We start from the raw sequence: 25,527 nt of genomic DNA, 5'->3' as shown, positions 1-25,527 counted from the left end.
CAGGACATGGGCAGAACAAATGAAATCCCTGGGCTAAGTCCAGGAGCCTGGCAGTGGCTAACAGGCAGGGACCTGCCAGGGTACTGTGCCGTGACTGCGATCACTAGCCCTGTTATACAGGGGGAGGAGACCTGAGGCACAGGGAAGGGGAAGTGGCTTGACCCAGTTCACACAGGGAGGCTGCACCTGAGTCAAGAATGGCCAGGCCAAGTGCTGTAGCCACCTGAACAGCCTTTCCATCTTGGCTAAGCTGCTTCCTCCTGGCCCTTAGCCAAACACTCTCCAGAGCATTGTAGTTAAAAGATAACCCATAGCTGTTTGAGAGTGAGGCAATTCAGTGTTACAGGTCCACAAACTCTCTGTGTATACGGTTAAGGCTGCAGCATTTCACTGGTTCAACCACTTTGGAAGCTACAAAACTTTCTCCCATACCAAGAGGCATAGGTGCTGGAAGTAGGGATGCAACCTCCCCCCACCCCACCTTGAAGTGGTTTCCATGATATACAGGGTTTACAGTTTGGTTCAATGGCGCTTATCAGCACCCCTGCCAAGGGAACCTTGGTAGGTTTTTCCAAGTATGACAGTAAAAACATTTACAGACTGAAACACTGTTGCAGTAGTTAAACATGACACCAAATGACATTTTTAAGGGCATTTTATTACAAAGAGAAGGGCTCAGCTTATCAAGTACAGGCATCGTGTGTAGAACCCAATAGTAGACTTTATTTATTTAAAAACATTGCAAGCTTCTGTGTGTTCAGAAAGCCGGCCTGTTCAACACAGCCCTTGTTCCAAACCCTCAGAACAAAATGATACAGGAAATAAATGGACCAGCTAAAATCTGCTTTGAAACTTTCACTAGAGTTAATGAATGAAACTGATGGCTGGTGTTTAAGCTTTGAATGAAATAAGGTTGTTTTCAGTAAGATATATGATTTGGTCTATGAAGCTCACATACCAAATCTGTCTAGCAGATAAGCTCCCAGTTCCAGTCTAACACCTTTAAATGGAAGAAAATCAGTTTTTGCTAGCATCTATCCTTGGGATTACCACAGGGTAATTCTGGACGTGAGAATATCCTACCAGATAGTGTGGGGGGGTGCTATTGAAGTGTCTCACACTGAAAATGGTGAAGTGAGACTGTGTGTTAAATGGAAAACTGCATGCAATTCAGCCTTAAAATGACTGGCTCTTTAATCTCTGTAGTTCATAAAGCCCTTCTAGTTAAGCCATCACATGGCCAGTTTTGCTGACCCTTTCCCCGCCAAATTAGCCCTGCAATGATGTGATAAACTGAAGATTTTGAAATAATTGGATTGCTGAAGAAATGAAGATGATGTCCAAGACAAAGAGGCCATTCACCCATTGAGCCATGTGTGTAAGTCCCTGCTAACACTAATGGAAATCATGCTCAATCAGAAGCCAGTTGGCTGTTTGACTCTTCACTGTACGATCAATTAGGACAGTGACTGCTTATCACAAAGAAAGCTCACACTGATAATTCGCCCTGATGAAATGGGAAGTGCAGAAAACAGGCCTGGTTCTTCAGCCGTGCCCAGAGCTACCTTCCTGACACATGCTGTGTTGTGCTTCATTTGCGACAATTTACCTTGACGTTGTTAGATGTGTCTACCCAGTGTGACACTGAGTCTAGCGCTGATTTCCAATTGTAAGCTTGCTCAGGAGAACATAGGGTTAAAAACACACTTTAATTGGGAGGTTTACATTAAAAATGCAATTTCCCCCCAACGTAAAAAAAGAACCATATAAAAATAATTTTTTTTAAAAATCAACAAATTATGTTTTAACAAAAGTGCTTAAGTTCGAACTCACCCTTCACATCGTGGCAAAGCAGTTACCAAGTGAAATTAAAAGCGTATTTGGCAAAGTGACCTGCATAGTGTATGGGCACCCACCCTGTGTGTGTGTATGTATGTCAATATGTGGTAGTGTCGTATGACCTCCCTTTGTGCCATTGGCCTATAACAGGACAGGATGTGGTAGCCATTTCTGGTGCATAAATACATGGACTTATCAACCAACTCCAAATGCATTTATGGGTGATGCTAATAAAATGTTTTTGAAATTTATAAGGGGTGCATCTACCTTGGTAATAATCAAATGGTAATGTCCCACCATTGCCGCTGTGCAGGTGGGATGCTGTAATGTAGACAGGGGTCAGGTATTTCTCTCACTGGGTGCTCTAGTGTCTGAGTTCTGTTTACACTTCCATTGCTGGTGAATTACCTGTCCAGTTTTTGACAGCATATATCCTGGCCAGTTTTTGATTGTCAATGGATACAGAGAATTCCACGATTGCCTCCACCCACCCTGCTTCCCCTCCAGGAAACCCTGATCTCTGCAGAAGTTTTGCCTAGTTCCTTACATTGCTGCTTTCATTAACTGCGCTTGCTGATCAGACCACCCAACATGGCTATGGAACGAAGAGACTCTCCATAGCCATTCAACAGCAACTGGTGGGAAGTACAATGAAACCTGTATAAGGACATCACCCCAGTGTCTTGAGACAACCTACTTTGGTGATCACCAAAGTCTCCCAATCACTTTTGTCCAAGCTTCAGTTCACAACCTTGGCTCAGTTTCTGATTTCAGAAAAATTGCTTGCCTCCTTAATCTCCAGGCTACTGGATTTTTCTTTTCCAGGAGGCTTGAGGAGTTGGTTAAAGCCGGTTTCACTGTATTTAACTAAGTCTGGCTCTAATGCAAGACACCTGGATTGGTGACAAAGGAAGGCCTTCCGAGACCTAAGATACGAATGCAGGCACTTGAATACAATTCTCATCAGCGGACAGTGTGTGGGGGATTAATGCACTGTGAATGAATGGGAGCATATTCCCAACAGGTAGTTCTGTGTTGGACACGTACAAATTAGAGTCATTCAAAGCCCAACAACATCAAATAAAAAATAAAGACACATCCTGAACTACCAAGTCTATGTGGTTAGTTGACTGACTAGGAAGGTGTTCTAGCAGGAAACCAATAAAGAGTCAGGCTAATTCTCTACTGGATTCCAAAATGGCGGCTGTGGATCCCGCGGTAGGGAATACTGATCCTGGAGCTTAACTTAGACCCCGACGCTTCTTCTTTTTCTTCTGCCAACAAATACTTGTTCACCTAAGAGAGCAAGGGAGACAGAGAGCGATTGTGTGAAATGCTGTGTATCGAAAAGGCAAAGTGAGTTTTTCATTAGTTACAGGAGATTGGTGGTTCTGGTGACAACTCAGCATTCACCTACCTTTCACTTTCAGATGCATATTTACCCTTTGTTTTTGGTAAGAATATACCCTCCAGGTGACATGCACCCCAGTGCAGAGGGAATGTCCAACATTTAAGCCCTTACGGCAGGGTTTAAGTAGTGGTTATTTATGTAGGTTTCCCATCACCATGGTATCTGCGCTCCCAGGGCTGCGTGCAGCCTGTCTGTCTGGGCCTTAGTTTTACGCTTTGTGAACACACCCATTATCCTACACTACATCTACTGTGTGGCGAGCCATACCAGTCCCTGGGTTAGAATTCAGCAATGGAAAGGCCTTTGATGGCTGTAGGATTCCTTCATGTGCGAGTTACTTTGGATCGTTAATATAAAGGAATGATGGAAAGAGGTACTCCCTAAAATTCAGCCATCAGTGGCTGGACCAGGGAAGCTTCTCAGTGCAGCAAAAGGACGTGGTGGGGCGTACAAGCTGAAAACGACGGCTCTGTGCCAGCTCTGCATAGAGCCCCTCAGAAGAGGGCTGGAGCGTGCGAGAGGGAGCATTATGGCCACTGGGGCTGTGGTTATGTGCGTCCCCTAGTGGCTGCTTATCCCTATGTACGGGAGGACTCAGTGTCTGCTGCCTCTGTTCTAGCCCAGGGATGGGCTCCCCAGCTCCCTGACACCGGACAGGAGTGGATTTTGTTTTATTTGCTCTGCCTGGTTTGCCCCCAGCCGTTTACTCTGGCTTTATGTAGGTGGGGGGGTGGATGCCACCTCTCAGCTTCTCCACCAGGCAGAGAGGTCAAGCGACTCGCCCGAGGGTGCAGAGAAAGTCAGCGCTGGAGCTGGGATTCAAACCCAGGCTCCTGTCCCTTACTCAAGCCACCAGAAGACACTCTGCTCTCTCACTACCCACAAGAAGTGCAGAGCTCCCATCTCGCACTGGGAGGATGTTCCTACCTTTCTCTCCTTTCTCCCCCTTCGGGCCCCTGGGTCCTTGGGGTCCTGGAGGCCCCATTGGTCCAGCCTCACCTGGAAGAACAAGAGAAACGTGTTTGCACTTCATCATGATTATTCTGCAGGTCAATCCCCAGTTGCTTGCAGCAAGAAGTGGGCTGGGGCGAGAGGGACAAGGACGAGAACGACACTAGGGATCAGATACTGAAGGTGGCATATGTAATGCTCAATTAGAAGGACGCATGCTTCAGGGAAACTTCTCTTCACAGAGGCTTTGCTGCTAGCTGGTTGCCAGAGGTTACTGGAACTGACTGCAAGGAGGCAGCAGGATTGCAATTCTTACCTTTGGGCCCTGGGTAGCCCATCTCCCCCCTATGACCAGGTGGCCCTGGGATGGTACCATATGCTGTAGAGGAAAATGAATAAGAACATCAGTGGGATGTGCCAGCAAACAGGCCCTAACTCTTATTGCAGAAACACTGAACAGCATTGCAATGAGACTCAGATCAAGGCTTTCTGGAACATTTTCCTAGTTTAAATAGTATTGGACGGGCTGTTTGGGGTGTTTTTTTTTTTTTAAGGTTTTGTACGTTCAAGAGACACTGAGCCAGACTCTGAGCTCATTTCCCCTGATGTGGCTCTAGAATAATCCCGCTGGCTTCAGACGAGCTTTTCCGGATCCGCAGTGATGCCATCGAGAGCAGAGCCTGGGCCACTGTCACGTCACCGAGGTGGAAAGCTGAGCAGGGAGTTCTTAGCTAAACATACATAGATGCAGCTGGAACCTGCAGAGCCGGCGCAGGAGTGCCCTTAAGGCTGTTGTAAAGGGTTTTACAAAATGTGATGGGCAAATGTGGCTGTCCTGACTCAAGTCTAGATTGTTCCTGACCCTGTGCTGGTCGGCAAGGGAGGTAGAGATGGAACAAGTCTTCTTCCCTTTGCTTGTGGCACAGGTGACAGAGAATTTTGGTTCCTACTCTTGCAGTATGCAAGGGCCAGGGGATGCTGCCAGCTAGAGAAGCACTGGGAACCCCACCCTCGCTGAGCGCCCCAGCCAGCAAACCTGGGCCAGCATGGGGAGAGGGCGAGAACACACAACGTTCTGGGATGATCAAGGAGGGACCAAAGTGTCTCTTACTTCTGAAGAAGTCCATGAGGTCCTCGGTGACGTTGCCATAATTTGCAAACACCTTGCTGATCCCAGGTGGCCCCGGGGGTCCTGGTGGACCTTGTGTGGTGTAAGTGACCATGTCCCGGAGGAGGCCTCGGCCTGGGGAATCAAACACAGGGTTTAAAATGGCATGACACAGAGGAGAGAACCCCCTTCAGCCAGAGGAGCACTGTTCCTAGGGCGATTTGAATGGCAAGTTCCTGGCCCGTTAACGTATCTCCATCCCTGCAGGGTGAATTCCCTGGAATAACCCTGAGATCCTGTTAGAGACCCTCTCTTCCTGCAGGAGAAGATTAATCTTAGCGGGTCAGCGCTGGATGGGATTTCACTGTTGTGGAGCTGGCGCTACTGTTTGTACTAAACGTCTTGGAGGACTGTGGTTTTATTTTCTCTTCTAAATCACCAGAGAACAACGGCCCCTGTGCAGGGGACCAACACAAGAGCCCAGCCACCATGCGAGGACTTAAGAGGGACTTATGTGGTGCACTGGTTTTGCATTGGCACCTCTGCACAGGGGTCAATTTCACCCAAAGACAGAGGGAGGCCAATCCCCCAGAGCCGTGCATTTCAGTGTCTTATCTGAGCAGGTTATTTTCATTTCCCCGGGCAGGTGAGCGCTGTCCCTTGCCTATTGCTAGAAATAAGGAATATCAGTTCATTCTGGCTGATGTTTAATCGGCAAAGAATTCAAACATCAATCTGCCCCCAGAGTTTGTGGCTCTGCAGAAATTTGCTCCCATTGGCTCAGGAGAAGAAGTAGCACTGTCACTGAGTCTGATTTCCTCCCAGTTACACAGACATTCTCCTCCAGCACAGCAAACCTCACTGTGGACTCACAGGTGGGCAGGTTCAGCTGGTCAGTGCTTTGCACTGCTGGTGGCAGGGATCAGTAGCTCTGTGCCTTGCTCCCAGTGGTGATGGGCTCAGGCGAGAGCTGCATCCAGCACTGCTCAGCTGGAAGGAGTTTTGTCCCATCTGATGGGAAGTGGGTAGGAAGAGAAAGTGGTGGATGGTGCTAGATGGGATTTGCAGGGGACGTGGGGGGAAGGAGTTGAGGTTTCACCATGCAGCGGGAGAAGGCTTCCCACTCACTCTGTATGCTCTCCGACACCCGAAGTGCCAGCTCGTTGTAATCCAGCGATCCGGTGAATGACTCGCTGTAGGATCCGCTCGAACTCATCGATCTCCTCTGTGCTCTCTCTGCTCCCAGGGATCCACCGTACGATCCGCCTGCACCCATCGAGCCACCGTACGACCCATCGCTGCCCATGGCGCCACCGTACGACCCATCGCTGCCCATGGCGCCACCGTACGATCCTCCTGCACCCAGCGATCCACCATATGATCCGCCTGCACCCAGGGATCCACCATATGACCCAGCCATGATGCCGCTATCTCCTTTTGGCCCTGGTGGGCCCATAGGCCCTGGGGGCCCGGGAGGCCCTGAGATGAACCTTCGAACATCATCACCTGCAAAACACAACAGGCGCCGATGGGGCTGTGCTAGCAGACAGACACACCCACCCTGCTTCACAAGGACAGGGTCCATGGGGCACTGGTAGCGGTGGCCAACAGCCTGGGAATGCTGGGCAGTAGCTGAGGTCTGCAACCTGATTTGTCTGCAGAATGCAGCATGTGGCAGCGCACTTCACTTTCTATCTGCAAACTGCCCCAGGAGGCTGGCATGTGTCCTGAGCCCCAGATGGGGAAACTGAGGCACAGAGCCCAAAGATGGAGGCTCCCCAGATTAAAAGCCACTTTTTCAAAGGTTGCCCTCAGTGACTTGCCAGCATAGGACAGAGCCAAGGCTGGGTTCAGGGTGTACTTGCTGCTTGCTCAGTCCACTAGACCCATACCCCCTTCCATTGCTCATTAGGAAAATGCCTTCTCCATAAAAAAATGGGGCAGTAAAAAACTTATGACAAATCCACCTTTAAATATAACAGTAGTAAACATTCATTGTCTCTCCAATGCCTTGCATCTTGGGATCACCAGATGCTGTATTAGCCCCACAGTCTGCTGCAGAATAGATAAGATGCACCAGGTGAAATTCAGCCCAGGGCAGAGGTTTGGCACAGGGACTAGGTACCATTTAAGTCCCGCTTCAGCCTTTGGGGGCCTTAAATGATACCTAGTCCTTGCAGTGAATTTCACCCAGAGCGAATCCTACTAGATCATAGATCAGACTTGCCAACTATAACATTGACCACAGCCAACAGCAAGCAGAGTGGGTGGGTGGTGAGATTGCCGTCAGATACAGAGTCTCCTTACTGGTTAGATATTGGATCAGCTCGCTCCTAAATGTGTCGCTCAGCACGTTGTCAGTGTAGGAGAAGTGGCCAGTTCCTGATAGACCTGGTGGCCCTGGTGGCCCTGGAGGTCCTGGGGGTCCTGGTGGTCCAGAGACGGAAGCATATCCCACACCTTGGGAGAGTAGGGATGGGGAGAAATAATATTTTTGTGAATGGAAGGTGACCTGGCAATTACACTTGTTTTGGAATCTTGATTGTTTCAAGATTCCAACCCGAAATTCCACCTCTCTTTGTGCCCTGAAATGCAGACATTGATGAGATTTGCAAGCTGCCTGGGGACTCAGTCCCATTTAATGGGAATTATGCATCCAAATCTCCTGGGCAGCTAACTCGCAGCCTAAATCTCCCTGCTGTCTCTGAATGCCATTTCCTCGGCAGGCCCAAACCCTTCCCAGCAGCTGTTGAGAAGAGCAAACTCCTTACTTTGCAGGTAAGAGGTGACATCCTCTAGGCTGAATGTGGAGAGAGAGCTGCCTGGCATTCCAGGGATTCCTGGGGCTCCTGGAACTCCAGGGGGTCCCTGTGGCCCTGGGGGCCCAACAATGCCACTAAATTCAGAGCCTGAAAGTACAATGGAAGAGAAAGAGAGTCATTGCAAGGCTCCCACCCCATTGCAACCAAACCGTCGCTCCCCTGGCAGAAACCTCTCTGCTGATGAAAGGGCTTCGCTCCCACATGTTTATTTGCAGTAGGAGTGTGTGGGGAATCCAAGAGAATGTGCTGTGAATGGCCTGCATCGGGACAGCAGATGCACGCTTCTGGAGGACTGCACGGACGACGAATGGGTGCAGAGGCCTGTGCTGTGGTCAGTTCCTCCCAGTGCAGAACAAGGGACCAGATTTGTATTTGCTTTGTACAATGGCATTAGAGGCTCCTTTGTGTCACACTCGTCACTCCATAGTTTTATTAGGGTTGGGGTCAATCTTTGCCTGTGTTTCCAGTCCTCACATGGAACAGACACTTCCCGAGCTTTCGGACAGAGGTGGGGTTCTGTTCAGAACCCCCTCACCTGCCGTTCTCCACAGCATCAGATGGAGCAAGATCCCGAAGGAGACACTCCTGGGTTTGACTGTGTACAAGCCATACACAGTACATAAGGGATTCCTTGAGTTTGATGGAACTGTGACATTCATTCAGTGCAACAGCTTGTCTGTAAGCAGAGCAGAACTGCTCATCAGAGGTTACAGAGGGTTAACCATAATGACAGGTGGTACTGGAAACCCTGGGCTTACAACTGACTCGCCTATAGATGATGGTTGGATGGGAGGAGTTTAGTTATAACATCCTCCCCCAGAAAAGTATGTTTGTCCCTCAGCTGTTGGTTGTGGAAATCTATCAACATATATCAGCCTGTAAAAGAATATCACTGACTAACTACCTGACATGTGGATAGCAGGATCTGACAGCTAGGGCTTACCTTGGAGTAAAGCTATTAGGTCACTATAAGATGTGCCGGGTAATCCTGGAGGACCTGGGGGCCCCGGGAGCCCAATGAGTCCATTATCTAGGAAATTAAAATCATTTAGATGTGAGGATTACAGCAACATTGGCAGGCTACACGTCACATGTGCCACTGAAACATGATCACTATCGCAGTGGGACAAACAGAGCTGGGTGGACAATTTACAGCCAATAATTCCTGCAGGGTGAAATTCACTTCCATGCAGAAGGCCAACCAACGGCTAAGGCCTATGTACCACTTACGATCCATTCAAATCAGGGCTCAGCTGATGCATAGGTCTAGTGCTGCCCCTCGTCACCAGATGGGAATTTCACTCATTGTGAATCTAGCCTCTTTCTATGCTCCTGGAATAGCCTCAGATTTACCCCTCAAGTATCTCTCTGCATCTCTTAGTCTATGAACTGATCGTGCATATTCAACCTGTTTGCGTTAGCTGTGATTGAGCCAATGAATCACATGGTATTGCTTCCCTGTTCCCTGACTGGATAAGCATGCCATGCTTTCAGTGCAAATGGGTGGATTTAAAATTTGTTTTCTGCAAATCCTGGTAGCTTGCAGCTTTGAAATTTGCTTTGCCAAAATGTTTCTGCCAGTAAAACTTGGTCACACAGGTTGAACTGCTCCTAGAGGGCATTAAAGTCCTCTCGGGTGGGGGTTTCAACTAAACAAACACTTGCCAACTAGAATGACAAAAAGTAGCTTTTCCCCCTGGAACTGTCTGGTTAATAGGATCCAATCAGTCAGGGCCAGATTGTAAGAGGTGCAGAACAGGGAACTGAACCAGGTGTCTGGAGCCCTAACCTAACCACTGGACCATCCTTCTTCTCTAAGGAGACCTCTGTGCTGGCCGTCACTATATATACACCAGCAATACATGCCTTCACTTAAGGCCTGATACAAAGGCCACTGAAGTCAATGGGTGCCTTGCCATTGACTTCTACGGCTTTTTGAACGGGCCCTTGGAGAGAACAGCGAGAACCACACACTAAAAAGGATCATTACTTGTTATGTAGCTTATAACCCGGCTGGTCAACTCATCATAGCTCAGTGACAGAGACAAGCCATCTCCTCCGGGTCCAGGCGGGCCTGGGGGCCCCTGAGGTCCAATTAGATACTGACGAACTTCTTCTCCTGAAATGAACAAGGAAAATACGTCTTGTGCTGCTGGTTGTCCCCAAAGAGTGGGAAGGCATCGGCTGCAAGCATTCACAGTCTGACAGCAGGGCTTCCTAGCCAGGGGCTTGCACTGAAAGACGGACTCTCAAACCTGCCAGCAGGGTGCTCCCACACATCCCAGCTCCCCATGCACGTGTGCCTGGGTATTGTATTGGGAGCTGGGTAGCTCACAGAGTCTGGACCTCCTTTGAGGTGGGGATCCCCAGGAGAAAGACATACTAGCTCTGTTCTCTTTGAGCTGCTGCAGGGATCTGCTCTGCTTGTATTTAGCAGGCTGAGCTATTTCTTCAGAATCCACCCATACCAAGATCCTTCTTACAATTCATAATTAGTTCAAGTTCTGATTGTATTTCCTTTGTTGTCAGTTTCTAGCAAGGAAAGCTCAGCTCAGACGCAGTGCCTGCTCCTGCTTTTCAATTGGATTTTCCAGCTGGATTGACTCAAGCACAGAGAGGTCAAGTGATTTTCCCCCAGGGGGTCTGTTGCTCAGCCAGGAGTAGAGCTCCGTGCAATCCCTAGCTGTCACCATGATTTAAACCTACTCAACATCTCTGCCATGGGACTGCCCTCTGATCTGAGGCATGATGAGATTACATGATGACAGCTCTAATAATAGAGATGATAGCTCTTTACTCTTAAACAGGAGCCAAGACTATCCAGAGTTAAATCATCCCAAAGCAAGGGATATAAACCCTTAATTTTGGGTTAGGAAGACAAGGTCGAGGAAGAAAATTTCCCTGGGGACAGGTTTCACCATCGCAGCCTGCTGCAGGGTTTCTTCCTCTGACGCAGCTGGTGCTGGTGACAGTGACAGGCCACTGGTCTGACCCAGTCTGGCAATTCCTACGTTCCTAAGCATTACCCAGCCAGTACCGAGCAGCAGTGGAATCTGCAGCCCTCACTGCTCGGGGCACTCACTCTGCAGCATAGCCAGGATGTCTTCGTAAGTCAAGAATCTTGATGAGGATGATGAAGAGCTTGACATCTCAAAACTGTAACCGGAGCCTGTGAGAATGGAAATGTTTAAGGTCATGTAGAATGAAGACCGACATACAGAGAGGCAGCTCGATAGGTAATTGTTTGGTGTGCCAGGCAGTGACAAAGAAACGGACTAACACTGGATCAAGGGGTGCAACTTAAAAGGAATTTAGTGGCTCAGTGGGAAAGACTTTCCACTCATGCGCAGGGTGATGAATTCAGGGCTGGATCACAGCGTGGTCAGCAGGTAAGTATCATCCACATGACAACAGATATGAAACTAATGGCCTGCCACTTGGGAAAACATGGAGCCTCTGCTCTCTTGACCTAGAATGGATTCTATATAGACAGCCAGAAGAACAGGGGCTTCTGCCTCTTTGTAGATCCCTCATCTTTGAGGGACAAGACAATGGCAGACAGTCTAATCCCAACAAGCAGACGGCAATACTGTCACCTACATGCTGCCCATAGTGACAATGGCAGATTACACTCCCCTCTGACTCTCCAGGAGTTTAGGAGGGTCTAGCATTCAAACTGAGTATCTAAAAGGCAGTAAGAATTGCCTAAATCTAACGTAAAAATGAGACATGACAGAGGGCTCAATTTTGCCCCCTTCACTCATGTGGAGCAGCATGCTATTCTTTGCATAGCCCCAGTCGGACATTTTATAATCATGCTGGAGCACTGCCCTATAGACACCAGGAGCCCCTCCAGCCCTGGGCTCAACGGCAGGTCACATTCTGATCTCAGTTACGCTGAGTTTCAAAGAAGGTTGCACAGATGCAACCGAGAACAGGATTTGGTGCATAGCGGCGCTTAGGTAGACGGGAACATGGGGCTTACTCGTCATGGAGCTCATAACACGCTTGGCCAGCTCGGCGTAGTCCAAGGATTGTCCATCAACGGTGGTGATGATTCCTGGTGGCCCGGGGGGTCCTGGTGGGCCTTGAGGTCCAATCAGGTAACGCCCGATAGTGTCACCTAATGAGGAAAAAAGGTGACAGCAGAGTGAGAACGGTGTGACACGAGGAGAGACTGTGTAGTGGGGTCTGAAGGGAGCCTGGTCATGTGGATCCTCCCTGGTTGGGTATTACAGAGAGTCTGAGGATGATCACACAACACTCTTTCACTCTCTGCACTCCCCTCTCCACGGCCCATGGAAGTGTAACAGTACCTGCCTGCCGGGGAGGGTTTAGGCAGGATCCTTGCAGGAGGGTGCCCGTATCAGAGGGGCTAGTGCTCACCGGTGTATAGGATGCAGAGCAGCAGGTGGGGCTGCAGCCCATGCAGAGTTGGCTGCCACACTTGGGAGAATTATGAAGGGCTCAAGAGTGGAGGAATGCTGGAAGCCATCCAGGAAGGATGGGAGAGGGTGGGTCTAAGGGAACCCAAACCTTTGGTGGATCTAAGTCCTGTTTAGCTTCCCCCTCCCCTGCCGGCCCATGCTGGAGATGGGGGCACTGAATAATTTCAGCCCCACAATGGCCAATGGATCTTGGGTGGTGGGACTGCCAGGAGCAGCTGAGTAACCAGCCCTCGTCAAAGCCTGACGTCCCTGGTTGTACTTACTCTGCAAGTACTCTGCAATGTACTGCTGAATCTCCTGCAGTGAGCCTCCAGCTGGGCCTGGGGGACCGCGAGGGCCGGGAGGACCTGGTGGACCCTGCCTGTGTCTTGAGTTTGAAGACCCGCCTGAAGAAATAAAATAGGCCAATGGCTTTTAGCATCAAGGGACCAGACCAAGGACTGGTAGGCTCGGAGCAGGCCCTGATCCCTTCACCTGGGTATGGGAAGAGCTACGCTAGTATGGTCAGGGCTGGGAGGGACCCTTAATAAATTACCTAATCAGGATGACAGAGGCACATAACACTGGAGCTCCAGGCTTTGCACTGGCTCCCAGTTCTCTTTCAAGTGCAATTCTGGGTATTGGCTGTTATTAAATCTGAGCTATTTCTCTGGCCCCATCATCACACCATCTGAACACCTCACAGGCCTTAATGCATTTCTCCTCAAAACACCCCTGTATGGCAGGACAGGCCTCTGATCCCCATTGTACAGGGGGGAAACTGATGCACAGAGAGCGACTTGCCCAAGGTCAGGCAAGAAGCCTGTGGTGGAGCAGTAACTGGACCCCAGGTCTCTCAAGTTCTAGGCTCGTGCCCTCACCACTGGACCAGGCTTCAGTTCCATGCCCTCCCGAAATGCCCTTCTCTGAGCCTACTCTCCCACATCCTATAACATCACCATCAGCTGGTAGGATCCAGCTGTCTGTCACCAGCATGGAAATCCGGAGCAAAGCATTTCCTGTGATGAGCTCCAAGCTCTGGAATTTGCTTCCTCTTGCAATCTGCCAGCGCCCCTCTATGGGAACCTTGAATTGGATTTATGGTTGATTTAGGCCACTGGTCGTTTAGTCTGAAGGTGGAGGACAGGAACGGTGGAGAATAATCTGGTTTAACGTTAGCAATAGATATTGGGCCAAATTCATCCCTGGTGGGACTCTGCCAACGCATCCCCTCCATGATGGAGCTACAAGGCGCCCATGGCATATAAAGGACCTGGGCCTGAGTCTCCTCTCACACTGGTGTAAATGAGGAGTCAATGGAGTGACACTGGTGTGAGTGAGATCAGAATAAGACATTTGGATCTCAGTGAGTCAGGCAATCGAGGCAATGCACTCCCAAAGGACTGGGTGGTTCCTGCGATGCAGAAAACGGAAAGGTGCGATTCTGGAGTTGTCCATTTTGGGAAAGATGTTCAGGACTGCCTAAGGAGCTTATGAGCACAAGTGCCATTGACTTTCAGTGGGACCAGCACTCCTAAATCCTTTTGAAATTCTCCTCCATTAATGTCAGCACTTCCTGCTACACGGGACCAGATAGAGTCTGATCCCCAAATAGGCTCCCCTTACCTGATGAAGACCCTCCTGGGATGCCGGGAGCCCCTGGCACGCCTGCATCACCTGGAAACAAGGGAGAGAGACACAGGTAGCCTGGATTGGGCAGCAAGGGATTAACTCACCCCTTGGGTAGTTTATAATGGCTGATGTGTATGTCCCCTTCCAGCCACAGCACTGATTCAGTCTGAGATGGGGTCATCCCAGACCCAGGGGCATGATCTTGGAGACTGGGGTGAAGGGACAGGGCACAACCCTGCAGTGAGGTGAGTAAGGGCCAGCAGCAATGGCAGCTCCTGTGCTCAGGGCAGTGCAGTCCCTGCTCCCTCGGTGCACCCAAAGAGGGCAGCACGGCCATGCTTTCACCCTGTACCAGCCCAGGAGGAGCAGGCTGCCTCAGGGAGAGGTCTGGGTGTGAAAGGGCTGCAGGTTCAGGGCATGAGGAGGAGGAAGGGTTTTCTTTTCACAAACCTTTGTCTCCTTTGGGTCCGGTGGGTCCTCGAGGCCCTGCGGGTCCGGGAGGTCCCTGGATGGCAACTCCAGCACCTGCCCAACCAGAATGCCAGGAAAAGGAGTTAGAAGTGCACAGGCAGAAAAGCCTTGGGGGAGATCCTGGCCACACTGAAGTCAATGGGAGTTCTGCCATCGATTTCAGCAGGGCCAGGATTTCACTGCCTGGCTCCAGCTAAATGCTCAAGAGCAATTAATGCAGAGAAGGCAGAAGTGTGTGCACACTGACCTGAAGCAGAGATTCCTGGGAGGCCGGGCTGACCTGGTTCACCTATATGAAACACACAGAGAGAGGCCAGTCACACATTCCTGCTGTTACAGTATCCCCCACCTGACAGCAGCGCTGTCTGCTGGAATCCTATTTACCTGTGAATCCTCGTGGGCCCGGTGAACCTGTGAACAGGAAAACAGAGGCGTCGTTAGACTGTTCACACCCACCTGGCTTGGAGTTGCTAGATCACCCAGGCCCTGATCGAGTATGCAGAACACAATCACAGCATCTGATTATCAGGGCTGAACTGGGTATTTTAACCCAGGCAAGGGAGGGCATTCAGCCAGCTTCCTGCTGAGCATGGGTTTATGTTTAACACTCCCGCATCCATGCACGCTACTAAGCACCTCTGAGTCCCAGAGGACCCTGCAGGGCAGCAAAGCCATGGGGGAGGAGGAGCGCCGCCTCTGACGATGTCAGTGACAGGACCTGATGGAAAGGAATCGCTCTGTGGCTAAGGCAGAACAGAGATGGGCCTGGACCAGAACAATGAACGCCCCCAAACCACAACCCACGCCGCATCAGAAGCCACGCTTTGCAAATGGATCTTGTCTCTTTGATGGCAGAACCGAAGCTCTGGTTCCCAACACCCCTGAATCTTACGGGCACCCGAAATCTAGATTGGAACGTCGTGGCTTGTCACTGCCCTGGCTCCTGAACTGGAATCTAGTTAGTTGCCATGGAGTCAAGGGAGAATCCTATTTATTATTTGTACCGTGGTAGCTCCTTGGAGCACCATCATGGCCCAGGGCTCCATTGTGCTAGGTGCTGTACACACACAGAACAAAAGGACAGTTCCTGCCCCAGAGAGCTTCTGCATTGCTTATCAGTGTGAGGGTTTAGTGCTGAGGCACTTTACCAGTGTCTTGAAAAGCTAGCTGTTGGGGAAGGCTCATGCTCAGTCAGAGCAGTAGGATCTGAGAAAATGGACTCACCTTGGTCTCCCTTTGGCCCAGGTGGGCCTGGTGGACCTGCGAAGAATGTTTCTGTAATGAAGACAAAAGGGTTGTTTAATGTACACAAGCAGACACAGCCATGGAGTGGAGGACCATGACGTGTCCCCCCGTCTACATCCTCCTGAAGCCAGGGATCGCCGGGGGTTCATTTGAACCGCAGAGGGAGAGAGAGGTTTCAGAAGGATCAGGCACAAGAACTGGGGTTAGGAATCAAATGAAAGTACCTACCTGAGGTGGGCACGAAGGAGCCTGGTCTTCCTGGTGGGCCTGGCGGGCCTGGTAATCCTTCTCCTAAGCAAGGGAGATAGAACAATACTCAGAAGGGAAGGCAAAGGCCAGTGAATGCAGCAGTCCACATAGCAGAGTCGCTGGATTGCCAAACCTGGTGCCAGTTGCTTATTTCTCACTGCACCTCTATCCCACATTAGTCAATCACTCCCTGCTGTAATACTGGAGGATCACAGCATGATCCAGTTAGGGGGAAACTCCATTTACAGTGTGGTGCAGGAAAAATCCCAGAGTGCCTCAGTGCATTCAAATGGCCTTTCCACTCCTAATCCAGTGAAGCTTTACTTATAGAGGAGTTTTCATTCCATAATAAACGGGGCCCACACTGCTCAGCTCCTGGGGCTGCAGCAATCACCATCTAACAGCTAGTTTTTAAGTGCTGCATTGCACAAGGATTATCAACTCTTCAGCCTCCTCTGCTCTGGGTGAGAAGGGGAAGGGAAATTACCACTATCCCACTGAAAGGGGAACAAGGAGGCATCCTTAGCAACCAGTATTGCTCCCGGCGGGGAGTGCAGAGGAGCCAAGGCTAGACCGCTGGGCAGTAGAGGACGGAAGATGCTACAACTGCAAAGAAGAGTTGGCACCCTTTCGCCTTTCAGGGTGAAGACATGACTTTCCTGGCGAAAGTTTCCCCACCAGCCTTCCCCCAGAGGTCAGGCCCACCAGCAAGTCCAGGGAGTGTGTGTGTGGGGGGGATTTTGCTAGACAGTTCCTCTCCCATTATCGTAAAACTCCCCTTCTAGTGAAGTGTGCCTGTGTGAACACACGGGGTTAAATCCTGGCCCCGTGGAAGTCAATGGCAAAACTCCCATTCACTTCCATGGGGCCAAGATTTCTTCCACACTGTTTCAGAATTGCTCATCTGGGGGCACATGACAAATCGACTGTAAACCGCCCCTCCCCCCCGCCACAATCCATGGATGTGGGGGAACCAGGTTTTACCTGCTGGACCGCGAGGTCCAGGTGGTCCCTGGATGGACGCGCCTGACAAAAGAAAAGAATCAGATGTATTCAAGAATATTTTCATACCAAAATGAACAAGTTGAAAGCATGCTGCAGGCTTTATTCCACCCCTGTGCTCTCTCCTATGTACTGCACTGTATGTAATACTCTATTATAATATATATACCTGGGGGTCCTGGAGGGCCAGGGGGGCCTGCTCGTCCCAGTAAATCTGACGAAACTGAAAAAAAGGAAATATTTTTGCTCTGGAAATATTGTTGCGATGTTGCTAATGAAAGCTATTGGAGTCAGGGGTGGATTAAGGCCAGATCCTTGGTACAAGGCCTCATGGGTCAAAGGGGACCTGGACACACCCATGATTCTGAGAGGACAGGGTAGGGCTTCCCTTGATAGTCCCTTGGGGACCATAAGAACAGGCAGCAAGACCTGGGGCAGGTGAGTTTGGGATGGCCAAGGCCACCAGGGTGGGAAACAGCAAGGAATCTCTCTGGACAGTGAGGACCTGTGAGAAAGACCACAGAGGCCAAAGATGCTGGGCTAGGATGACAAGACTTTTCAGGAGGAGGAAGAATTTTTAAAGGAGGGCCTGAATTTTTTGGTGAGCAGGGTAGAAGGCCAATTTTTCATGAATCTGGGCTCCGGATAGTCTTAATTAGAGATGGACTCCAGCCTCAAAGCTGAGATGTGAATCCCAAGTTCGGGGGTGTTCAGATCTAGGATTTGGGTTCGGCCCATTATAGAGCTATGGAGGAGTCACAAAGTTCTGTTCCAGATCCGAATTACTCCAAATGCAGTGTTTGCATATGGGGAGCGGATCGGGACCACCTTTAGTCTTAATCCATCCTTGATCAACATCCTACAAATACTTACAAAAGCTTTTCAGAGCATAGTAGAATAATCCAAGGTATAATAAATCATTGTAATAGTAACTGGTTGCAACATGCACACTGTATTACATAAAACAAACTGATTTTCCCCAGGGGATACTGCTGTTAACTCAATTCTGTTTCTGTCACTTCTGCCTTGAAATTAACATTTCTTTCCCTGATGATTTTGTCCTCAAACACGTGGGAGACTCTAGCTCTTGGTCCTCCTCCACATCCATATAACATGTCACTTTAGGCTGGTTACTTCTTTGCAGCAGGCTTAGCATTAGTTTTAGTGTAAGCACAGGGCAGCTGCATGTTCTTGTAGCCTAGTGGCCAGAGTAGTGCAGTAAAACTCAAAAAGACCTTAGTTTCAGTCCTGGCTCTGGCCTGCTAGCTCTCCTTTGAGCAGACCATGTCAATGCCCCGTGCCTCAGTTTCCCCATCTGTAAAATGGGGATAATGATACTGCCCTCCTTTGTAACGTGTTCTGAGCTCTACCAATAAAAAGTGCTAGATACTATTATTGTCATCATATAGATACCATGAGCCTCAATTAAACCACGTGCACACTTCATCTACAACATATTGAGCTAGAGACATCTCAAGTTGAAGGACCCTCTCCCTTAGCTGGGCTGGTCTCACCCACTAACTCTTCATGCTTCCAATAAAGAACAGAAGCAGCATCTCTTCTTACTTTGAGATAATGAAGTTGCAACTTCTGATTTGATGGTTTCCACAACGGTTTCACCGGTGAGCCCTCTCTCGCCACGTGGACCTTCATCGGGAACAGAGGGAGTGTGGGTTATTTAGCCCATAGAGGACGAGCTCTACCTTTTGGGGGATCTGCAAGGCTGCAGGCTAATGTACTAGCTTCTGATCTCCTCTGACACGGCTTCAGATTTTGCTTTCTGTTAAAACTGGTTGACACAAATTCAATCCTTGATGGACAGGCATCCAAATCTGGAAATTCCTGCATAAATCTGCCATTATTATCAAGCTCAGTTCAGGGTCCATCTCTAGCTCCCACCTTCTTACATAGCAGGACCCCTAGATCAGGACCATAATCCAGATCCTCAAAGATATTTAGGCACTTAACTCCCACTGAAATCAGTTCCAGTGGGAGTTAGGCACCTAAATACCTTTGAGGATCTGGGCCCATATAACAGAAAGGCAGCTTTGATTGAAATGTGCTCTGCTAGAGCTAACGCCCGGATAGAATAATAATAGCTGTATCTGTGGCTGTAGCTTTCATACAGAAGATATTTGGGCACTCCCCACACACTCCTCTATGGGAGGGTGGGGGGAGAGAGACATGAAAATTGGGAATTTCTTAAAAGATTAATTAAAACTATGAACGCAGACGAATGAGCCAAAATGAAAAGCTCTGCAGACAAAAGAGAAAGAGACTTTGCAAGAAGCTGAGAAATAAGGAGCGGGACTGAAAGAGTTTGTGAAAAAGAAAAGAAACGAATGCAGTTCGTTCAGAGGCAGACAGTGTGCTAGGCAGACTGTGTACGGTACCTTGCAGTCCGGGGAGACCAGCTGGCCCAACAGGACCTGGTTTCAAAGGACAAACAAAAAACGACTGCATTAGATTTCCATGGCTGTATTTAACGGTATCAGGGGACAATCAATAGGCCTTTGAAAGAGCTGAGAACATCAAATCATACATTTGTCCACGCAAGTAAATTAAATCAGGATATGGGTATGAATTAATCAGCATGCCAGTGGATACTGGAGGTTCTGGAGAGGTGACTTTTAGTTCAATACCTGGCAAATAAAGCACATAGTCCATTTAGACTGGTGAAATAACCAGGCAGGTACAGGGTATAATACAAAGACAATGGGCCTGATCTAGTCTGCCTTGTCCCTTCCCTTGATGAAGCTTAGGAATAACACCACTGAAGCCAAAGGAGTTACACCACTGTAAGAGGCAGACAGGTGCGAGAAGAATCGGCACCTTTGAGGTTTGCTCTATGACTCCATTATACTGGAGGGCGATGACTGAATAAGGACTGTTCAGAAGAGGTTTAGGCTGGGGGGTTACCATGGAGCCTGGGGCTCTTAGTGTTAGGGTCTGGAGCGGGCAGTGCTAAAATCTCGTCAGCAGTTCTTGCGAGATTTCTGCTGTACTGATGACAACGCCACCCAATTCAGGACTGGAAGATAAGCCCCTTCTGCGTCTGGATCTGAAAACAAAACTATGGGGTATGTGTGTGGGCGGGGAGGGGGTGGGGGGAGGGGTGTCAGATCCAGGGTATTTCCCCCCTCCCTTTCTTGAAATGCGAAGGGACTTGGATTTGAGATTCCAGGTTTGACCCATTGCTAGACTGTGTTCATTAGATCAAAATGTAATGGGAGGTTCCAGGCCACAACCTCACTTCCTCCTACTCTTCTGAAGCCTCCCTCCTACTTGCCCCTCTTGTATCTGTCTCCCACCCCCATCTTCACTCCCTTCCCCGTGCTCCAAATGACCTGTCTTCCTTTTTAAAAATCCCTCCTTCAAATACACATGCTCACGGTGCTGCCTGTTTAAGTGAGGCCCAAACCCTGGCCTTACTACGGTGGAGATCACAGAGGGCAGGCAAGATGGGGAAGCTAATGAATAGAGAGTCCCTGACCTATGTGGCCTGTAGGACAGGACAGCTTGGCAGGGACAGGAAACCACGGACTCCAGAATGCTCCTTAACGCTGCTCCAGAAAGGAAGAGTGTGGACCCCACTCAGCCCTGGCAGAGCAGGGGGACCCTAGCCATGTCCCCAGGCTGGCTGACCATACTCCTGTCGGCCCAAGAAGCATGTTCACCGGGCCCCCACCTGCTGCTCAGAAGCAGCATTTTCCAATTCTGCTTTGTGCCCCCTCTCCCACCTATAAGATGAAAAAGCATTTTACCCTGAGATTGTTAAATTCCTGCCAGGGCAGGGACCCTGTCCTTCTCTGTGTTTCAGACAACCCCAAGCACAGTGCTCAGTAAATACACAACAAACAGTGATGCAGGCTGCACCTGGAAGGAGCAGGGTTTCCTTACCTGGGACACCGGGTGGTCCTGGTGGTCCTACTGCTCCTGGTGGTCCTGGAGGGCCAGGGAGAGCAATAGTTGATGAACCCTCTGCAACACAAAAACAAGGCAGTTGGCAAACAGAGAAGAGAAGTAAATCTGCAACAAATATCATTTGTAACGAACGCTCTGACCAGTTCTGCTGTCTACATTGCCACAACCGACTTAAATGATGCAAACACAAAGAGACCCTGATCCTTTGTAGGCACAAGGTAACCATGAAAATAGAAGGGATAATAGAAATTAGAGAAAATCATCAAAAACTAGGGCTGTTCAAAATCCCACTCTCATACATACCAGCAGTTATAACTTGGCCGGGAGCACCAGATTCACCTAGGAGAGAGAGGGACAGAAGAAGAGCAATCAGTTAACAGATCAACAAAACATTCTGAATAAGTTTCTGATAGCATTTTGGCTTCTGTTCTCATTCCCCTCAATCTTTTGTTAGAGAAATTATAAGGATGGGAGATAATGGGGGAAGAAAGAGACAGAGAAGAGAGAACTCAGCTAACTCCAAAAGATTCTTTAATCAAATGTCCAAATGCTGCATTTGTCAGAATGCATAACAGGCCCAGTTCTATCCTACATACAAGTGTGCGGCTTCCACTGAAGTCACTGGGGCTTGTGATCATGTATCTGGGGGCAGAGTTGGGTCCAATATGTACATTTCAGAGAGGGAGCTATGCTGATGACTTCTTTGGAGAACACCCTGTTTTCTACGTGCTTCAGGAGACTTTTGTTAACTCCATTTTTCTTTTTTGAAACCACTAGGTGCCACTGTTGATCCAGGCACTGGTCAGGAGACAAGAAAATCCTCACTAATGCAAAGTACCTAGAGAATAAATGAATATCTGGTTTGAATCCCAACTTACCTTTAGCCCCTGGTCGACCGGGGTTGCCTGGGAGTCCTGGTATGAAGAAACAATTCAAAATTATGAATGTAAATATTTTTTTCCAGATAATTCCCAGAATTGTAATTGTGGGTTAGTGAGAAAACCCCCCACCCAGTCACTTGATCCAGCCATTTATTCTCCTACATTTATAGCAGGTGGTTTTACAAAGATTTCCTGCTGTTGATTGCACCTCCTTTGCTTTATCAGAGGGCCCCAGATACCACTGCAAGATGGTGCACTGAAGAGTATGGCATCGCTGCTGGAAAACCCCAGATTTCTAGTGATGGCTAACGGGGTGGTTCAATTATGCACAAGGACCTGGAACACCTTCCTAGTAACTCAGGGTGGGATTTTCAGAAGTGTAGTGGGACACGGTGCTGCTAAATAGTTGTGAAAATCCCATCCACAGTAACGATCTCAACACCCACTTTGATTCAGAATCCTGTGAGTCACCATATTAGAATCCCTATTTTGACCTGATGAGGGTGAAGATTCCAAGGAGTTCCTGAACTAGCATCCAGCAGAAATCTATTTTCTATCAGATGGGTGTTGTTTATTTATTCAGGACATCTCAGCCCAGGTGCTCCTCCAAGTGACCTTCCCATAGCACTCCCCAAAGTTTTCCCTAGCTCAGTGTTCTGCTTTACTCAGTGGGATACACTGCGCCCTTGAAATTGCATGGCCTTTTCTAGCTCTTATCATCTCCTCACCAGCTGACTAGCATTAACTCATTTTTCCAGTGTTTTACAAAAAGGAAAGTAAGTGAGCTTAGTCCTGGTGAAAATTTCTAGGCTGACAGCCCTGGAGGTTGAAATCCTTCGTTTATTTACAGGACATCTACATTATGGGGAAAGGAAATGCAAAGTTCTTCCCCATGGCACCCCACCAATGTAACTTAACCCTGTTCTGGAGGTGCAACCTCTAAGGTTCAGACAGTAACCCATACCATGATACACCTCTACCCCGATATAATGCGACCCGATAGAACACGAATTTGGATATAATGCGGTAAAGCAGCACTCCGAGGGGGCGGGGCTGCGTGCTCCAGTGGATCAAAGCAAGTTCGAAATAACGCGGTTTCACCTATAACGCAGTAAGATTTTTTGACTCCCGAGGACAGCGTTATATCGGGGTAGAGGTGTAATTCACCCTTTGACTGGAAATGCAAACAATGGGGCTAGCTAGAGACATTTGTGGTGGTAGCTTTGGTGATGTGGTGACATGGAATTAGACTGAAACAATCAACAGATTTCACAAAGACCATTGGGCAGTCACCAAATGATAACAAGGCTTGGTCACTACAAAACTGGGCTGGAAGTGGATCCTAGCATTTGGGAGAGGACAGCCTTCTGATGTGTCCTTGTCTTGCCTAGGGTTCCATGTGTGGAACGCTGTAAGGCTGAGACAGCTACCAGGCTAGTGAGGAGGTAATGTGGATTTGAACTGTACTAAAGAAAAACCGTCTCTCATGAAGGCCCATTCCTCATTACTACAGCACATTTCAAACTGGGTTTTCCTAGCATTTAATAAAATATCTGTGTTAACCTTAAAAAATGTGGTCAGCTGAGCTCCCCTAACTCCATAAATGAGACTTGGTCATGCGTGAATATATGCTGTCAATCTCATATCTCGGCTATTTTAGTGGTCCCTACACCTGTGTTTCATGTAAGGATAATAGGCTTACAAATGTGAAGCTAATAGGAAAGTCAAGGTGCTACAACGTGTTGGTTATAAGCCAGAATATGGCAAAATGACTTACCTGGGGGTCCCTGCGGTCCTGTGAGACCTGGAAAAATAAAGGCAAAAATTCTGAGATTTGGAAAAATTTCTTTGGGGAAAAACAATAATTTTGTTTATAATTATGGGCAGATCTTCAGCTGTGCAAATCAGCATCCATATACGTGTGTGTACTCTGCATATTGCAAAGGGCCCAACATCCACATATCCTCGCATTTCATCACAACGTCCCAGCATGACTATCTGGCATAGAACCATAGAGTTGGCAGGCAGGCAATCCCTCCAGATGGGATGTGTAACTCAATGGCCTTGTCTAACAATAGTCATTTTTTCCTTTCCGCTTTTACCTGGCTGTCCTGCATCGCCAGCGGGTCCAGGTGGTCCTCGCAATCCTTGCATTCCCATGAGACCTTGTTCCCCTAGGGACGGTTACCAAGACAACATATACATACTCAGATTCGTGTAGCGCAATAACCATTTACAGTCTAGAGACTGTTGATGTGAAAAGAGCCAACGTTTCGATTGTAGGTACCTCCCACAAGTCAGCAGGCATGCTGGCACATTAAGCGGGTACTTTCATGCCTAAATGGCCAGTTTGAACATCCAAAGTTAGGAGGCGGGCAACCAAGTTTGAAGTGCCACAATGTTGTTCTGTCCAATATAAGATATAAGGCCACTGCTGTGACACAGCAAGAGTCAGGTGATCTCCAGGAGATCGCATACGGTATATCTAGTCACTCGGGCTTTTGCTTGAAATGGGGAGGTGACTGTGTGACCATAAGGAAAATACACACACATTTATCTGGTGCTCATGCTACAGAATGCATAGGATAGTTCATTCTTAACTTCACTCTAGTGTCTTGGACACAGACTACCCATCGCAGGTGAGGCCAGGATGATGGGGCACAAGGATAGTTAGCCTCCCGTAAACATCTCTCGGTTCAGGGTTAGATGTTTGATGGCACACTACTGTACTACTATGTTGAGAGACCAGGGCCCCAAGTCACAACTCCATTGACTCTGTTACTACATCAGTCACCATCTCAAGCTGCAGGCCAGTCACGATGTAGGTGATCATTCGTCTCTGATGAGGGGCAATGGGGGAGAAAAAGGAAAAAATAGCCACCTACCTCGTGGGCCTTGGTGTCCATCGGGGCCAGCTGGACCTACCCAAAGATAAGAGCTCATTAGGGATTGCCGGAATGGTCCCACAGTATACCCAGTATGGGGGGATATTCCCTGTATGGTGTATAGCTGAACACAAGACTATGGCTTTCTATTATATTATGTCTGAATAAGACCTTGACTGGGATCATTGATGGTTCAGAAACTTTCACCTAAATCTTAAAGGTAAGGACCTTGTTTATGCAAATATAATCTAATGAAAGCAATTTGTGGGAAAGACCTGGCGATATATACAGTACAATCCCACTGCACAGTTATCTCCGTTCCAGTCCTCACAGACATGGACTAGCCGCTGGCGGAAACAACATCTGTGTGTGTTCTCTAGAAATGCTGCATCAGGTCTTTGTTATTTACCAATGGATCCTTTGGCTCCCGGTTCCCCTGGAGGACCAGGCAATCCTCTTGAGCCTGGCTCACCTGCGATCAAATCAAATTAAAGTGAATACAAATAATGTTGGTGAGGGTAGAGTTCATGACCATCCACAACATTTGCAGCTTTGCAAGCTAAAGATAGTATTGACAGGCCATTCGGGCCTCATGATTCATGGTGCCGCGTGATCACCTCTGGGTATTGGGAGGAAGTTTTCCAAAATGCACAAATTAACTGAGTGCATTCCAGGTGAGG

At 48.7% G+C, this 25,527-nt stretch overlaps 1 protein-coding gene across 1 annotated transcript in view; it reads right to left on the bottom strand.

Moving 5' to 3' along the window:
- Nucleotides 1–655: 655 nt before the first annotated feature.
- COL17A1 (collagen type XVII alpha 1 chain) overlaps nt 656–25,527 on the bottom strand; it is a 121,671-nt gene continuing 96,799 nt past the window's right edge. Inside the window, exons 31-59 of the mRNA XM_074959401.1 lie at nt 25,257–25,319; nt 24,848–24,883; nt 24,065–24,136; nt 23,740–23,766; nt 21,960–21,995; nt 21,385–21,420; nt 21,058–21,138; nt 19,551–19,586; nt 18,724–18,804; nt 17,327–17,380; nt 17,140–17,181; nt 16,135–16,197; nt 15,886–15,936; nt 15,046–15,072; nt 14,909–14,950; nt 14,641–14,715; nt 14,185–14,235; nt 12,843–12,965; nt 12,117–12,254; nt 11,214–11,300; nt 10,122–10,250; nt 9,075–9,161; nt 8,081–8,218; nt 7,617–7,769; nt 6,438–6,815; nt 5,313–5,444; nt 4,518–4,580; nt 4,178–4,249; nt 656–3,135 (exon numbers count right to left, since the gene is read on the bottom strand). Coding sequence (XP_074815502.1) covers nt 3,086–3,135; nt 4,178–4,249; nt 4,518–4,580; nt 5,313–5,444; nt 6,438–6,815; nt 7,617–7,769; nt 8,081–8,218; nt 9,075–9,161; nt 10,122–10,250; nt 11,214–11,300; nt 12,117–12,254; nt 12,843–12,965; nt 14,185–14,235; nt 14,641–14,715; nt 14,909–14,950; nt 15,046–15,072; nt 15,886–15,936; nt 16,135–16,197; nt 17,140–17,181; nt 17,327–17,380; nt 18,724–18,804; nt 19,551–19,586; nt 21,058–21,138; nt 21,385–21,420; nt 21,960–21,995; nt 23,740–23,766; nt 24,065–24,136; nt 24,848–24,883; nt 25,257–25,319 — 2,423 coding nt within the window. The 3' untranslated portion in view covers nt 656–3,085. The remainder of the gene's footprint in view (nt 3,136–4,177; nt 4,250–4,517; nt 4,581–5,312; nt 5,445–6,437; nt 6,816–7,616; nt 7,770–8,080; nt 8,219–9,074; nt 9,162–10,121; nt 10,251–11,213; nt 11,301–12,116; nt 12,255–12,842; nt 12,966–14,184; nt 14,236–14,640; nt 14,716–14,908; nt 14,951–15,045; nt 15,073–15,885; nt 15,937–16,134; nt 16,198–17,139; nt 17,182–17,326; nt 17,381–18,723; nt 18,805–19,550; nt 19,587–21,057; nt 21,139–21,384; nt 21,421–21,959; nt 21,996–23,739; nt 23,767–24,064; nt 24,137–24,847; nt 24,884–25,256; nt 25,320–25,527) is intronic.

This window comes from Natator depressus, chromosome 7, assembly GCF_965152275.1.
Source record: "Natator depressus isolate rNatDep1 chromosome 7, rNatDep2.hap1, whole genome shotgun sequence".
NCBI lineage: Eukaryota > Metazoa > Chordata > Testudines > Cheloniidae > Natator > Natator depressus.
Note: the sequence above shows the minus strand (reverse complement) of the source record. Positions and strands in the feature narration are given on the sequence as shown.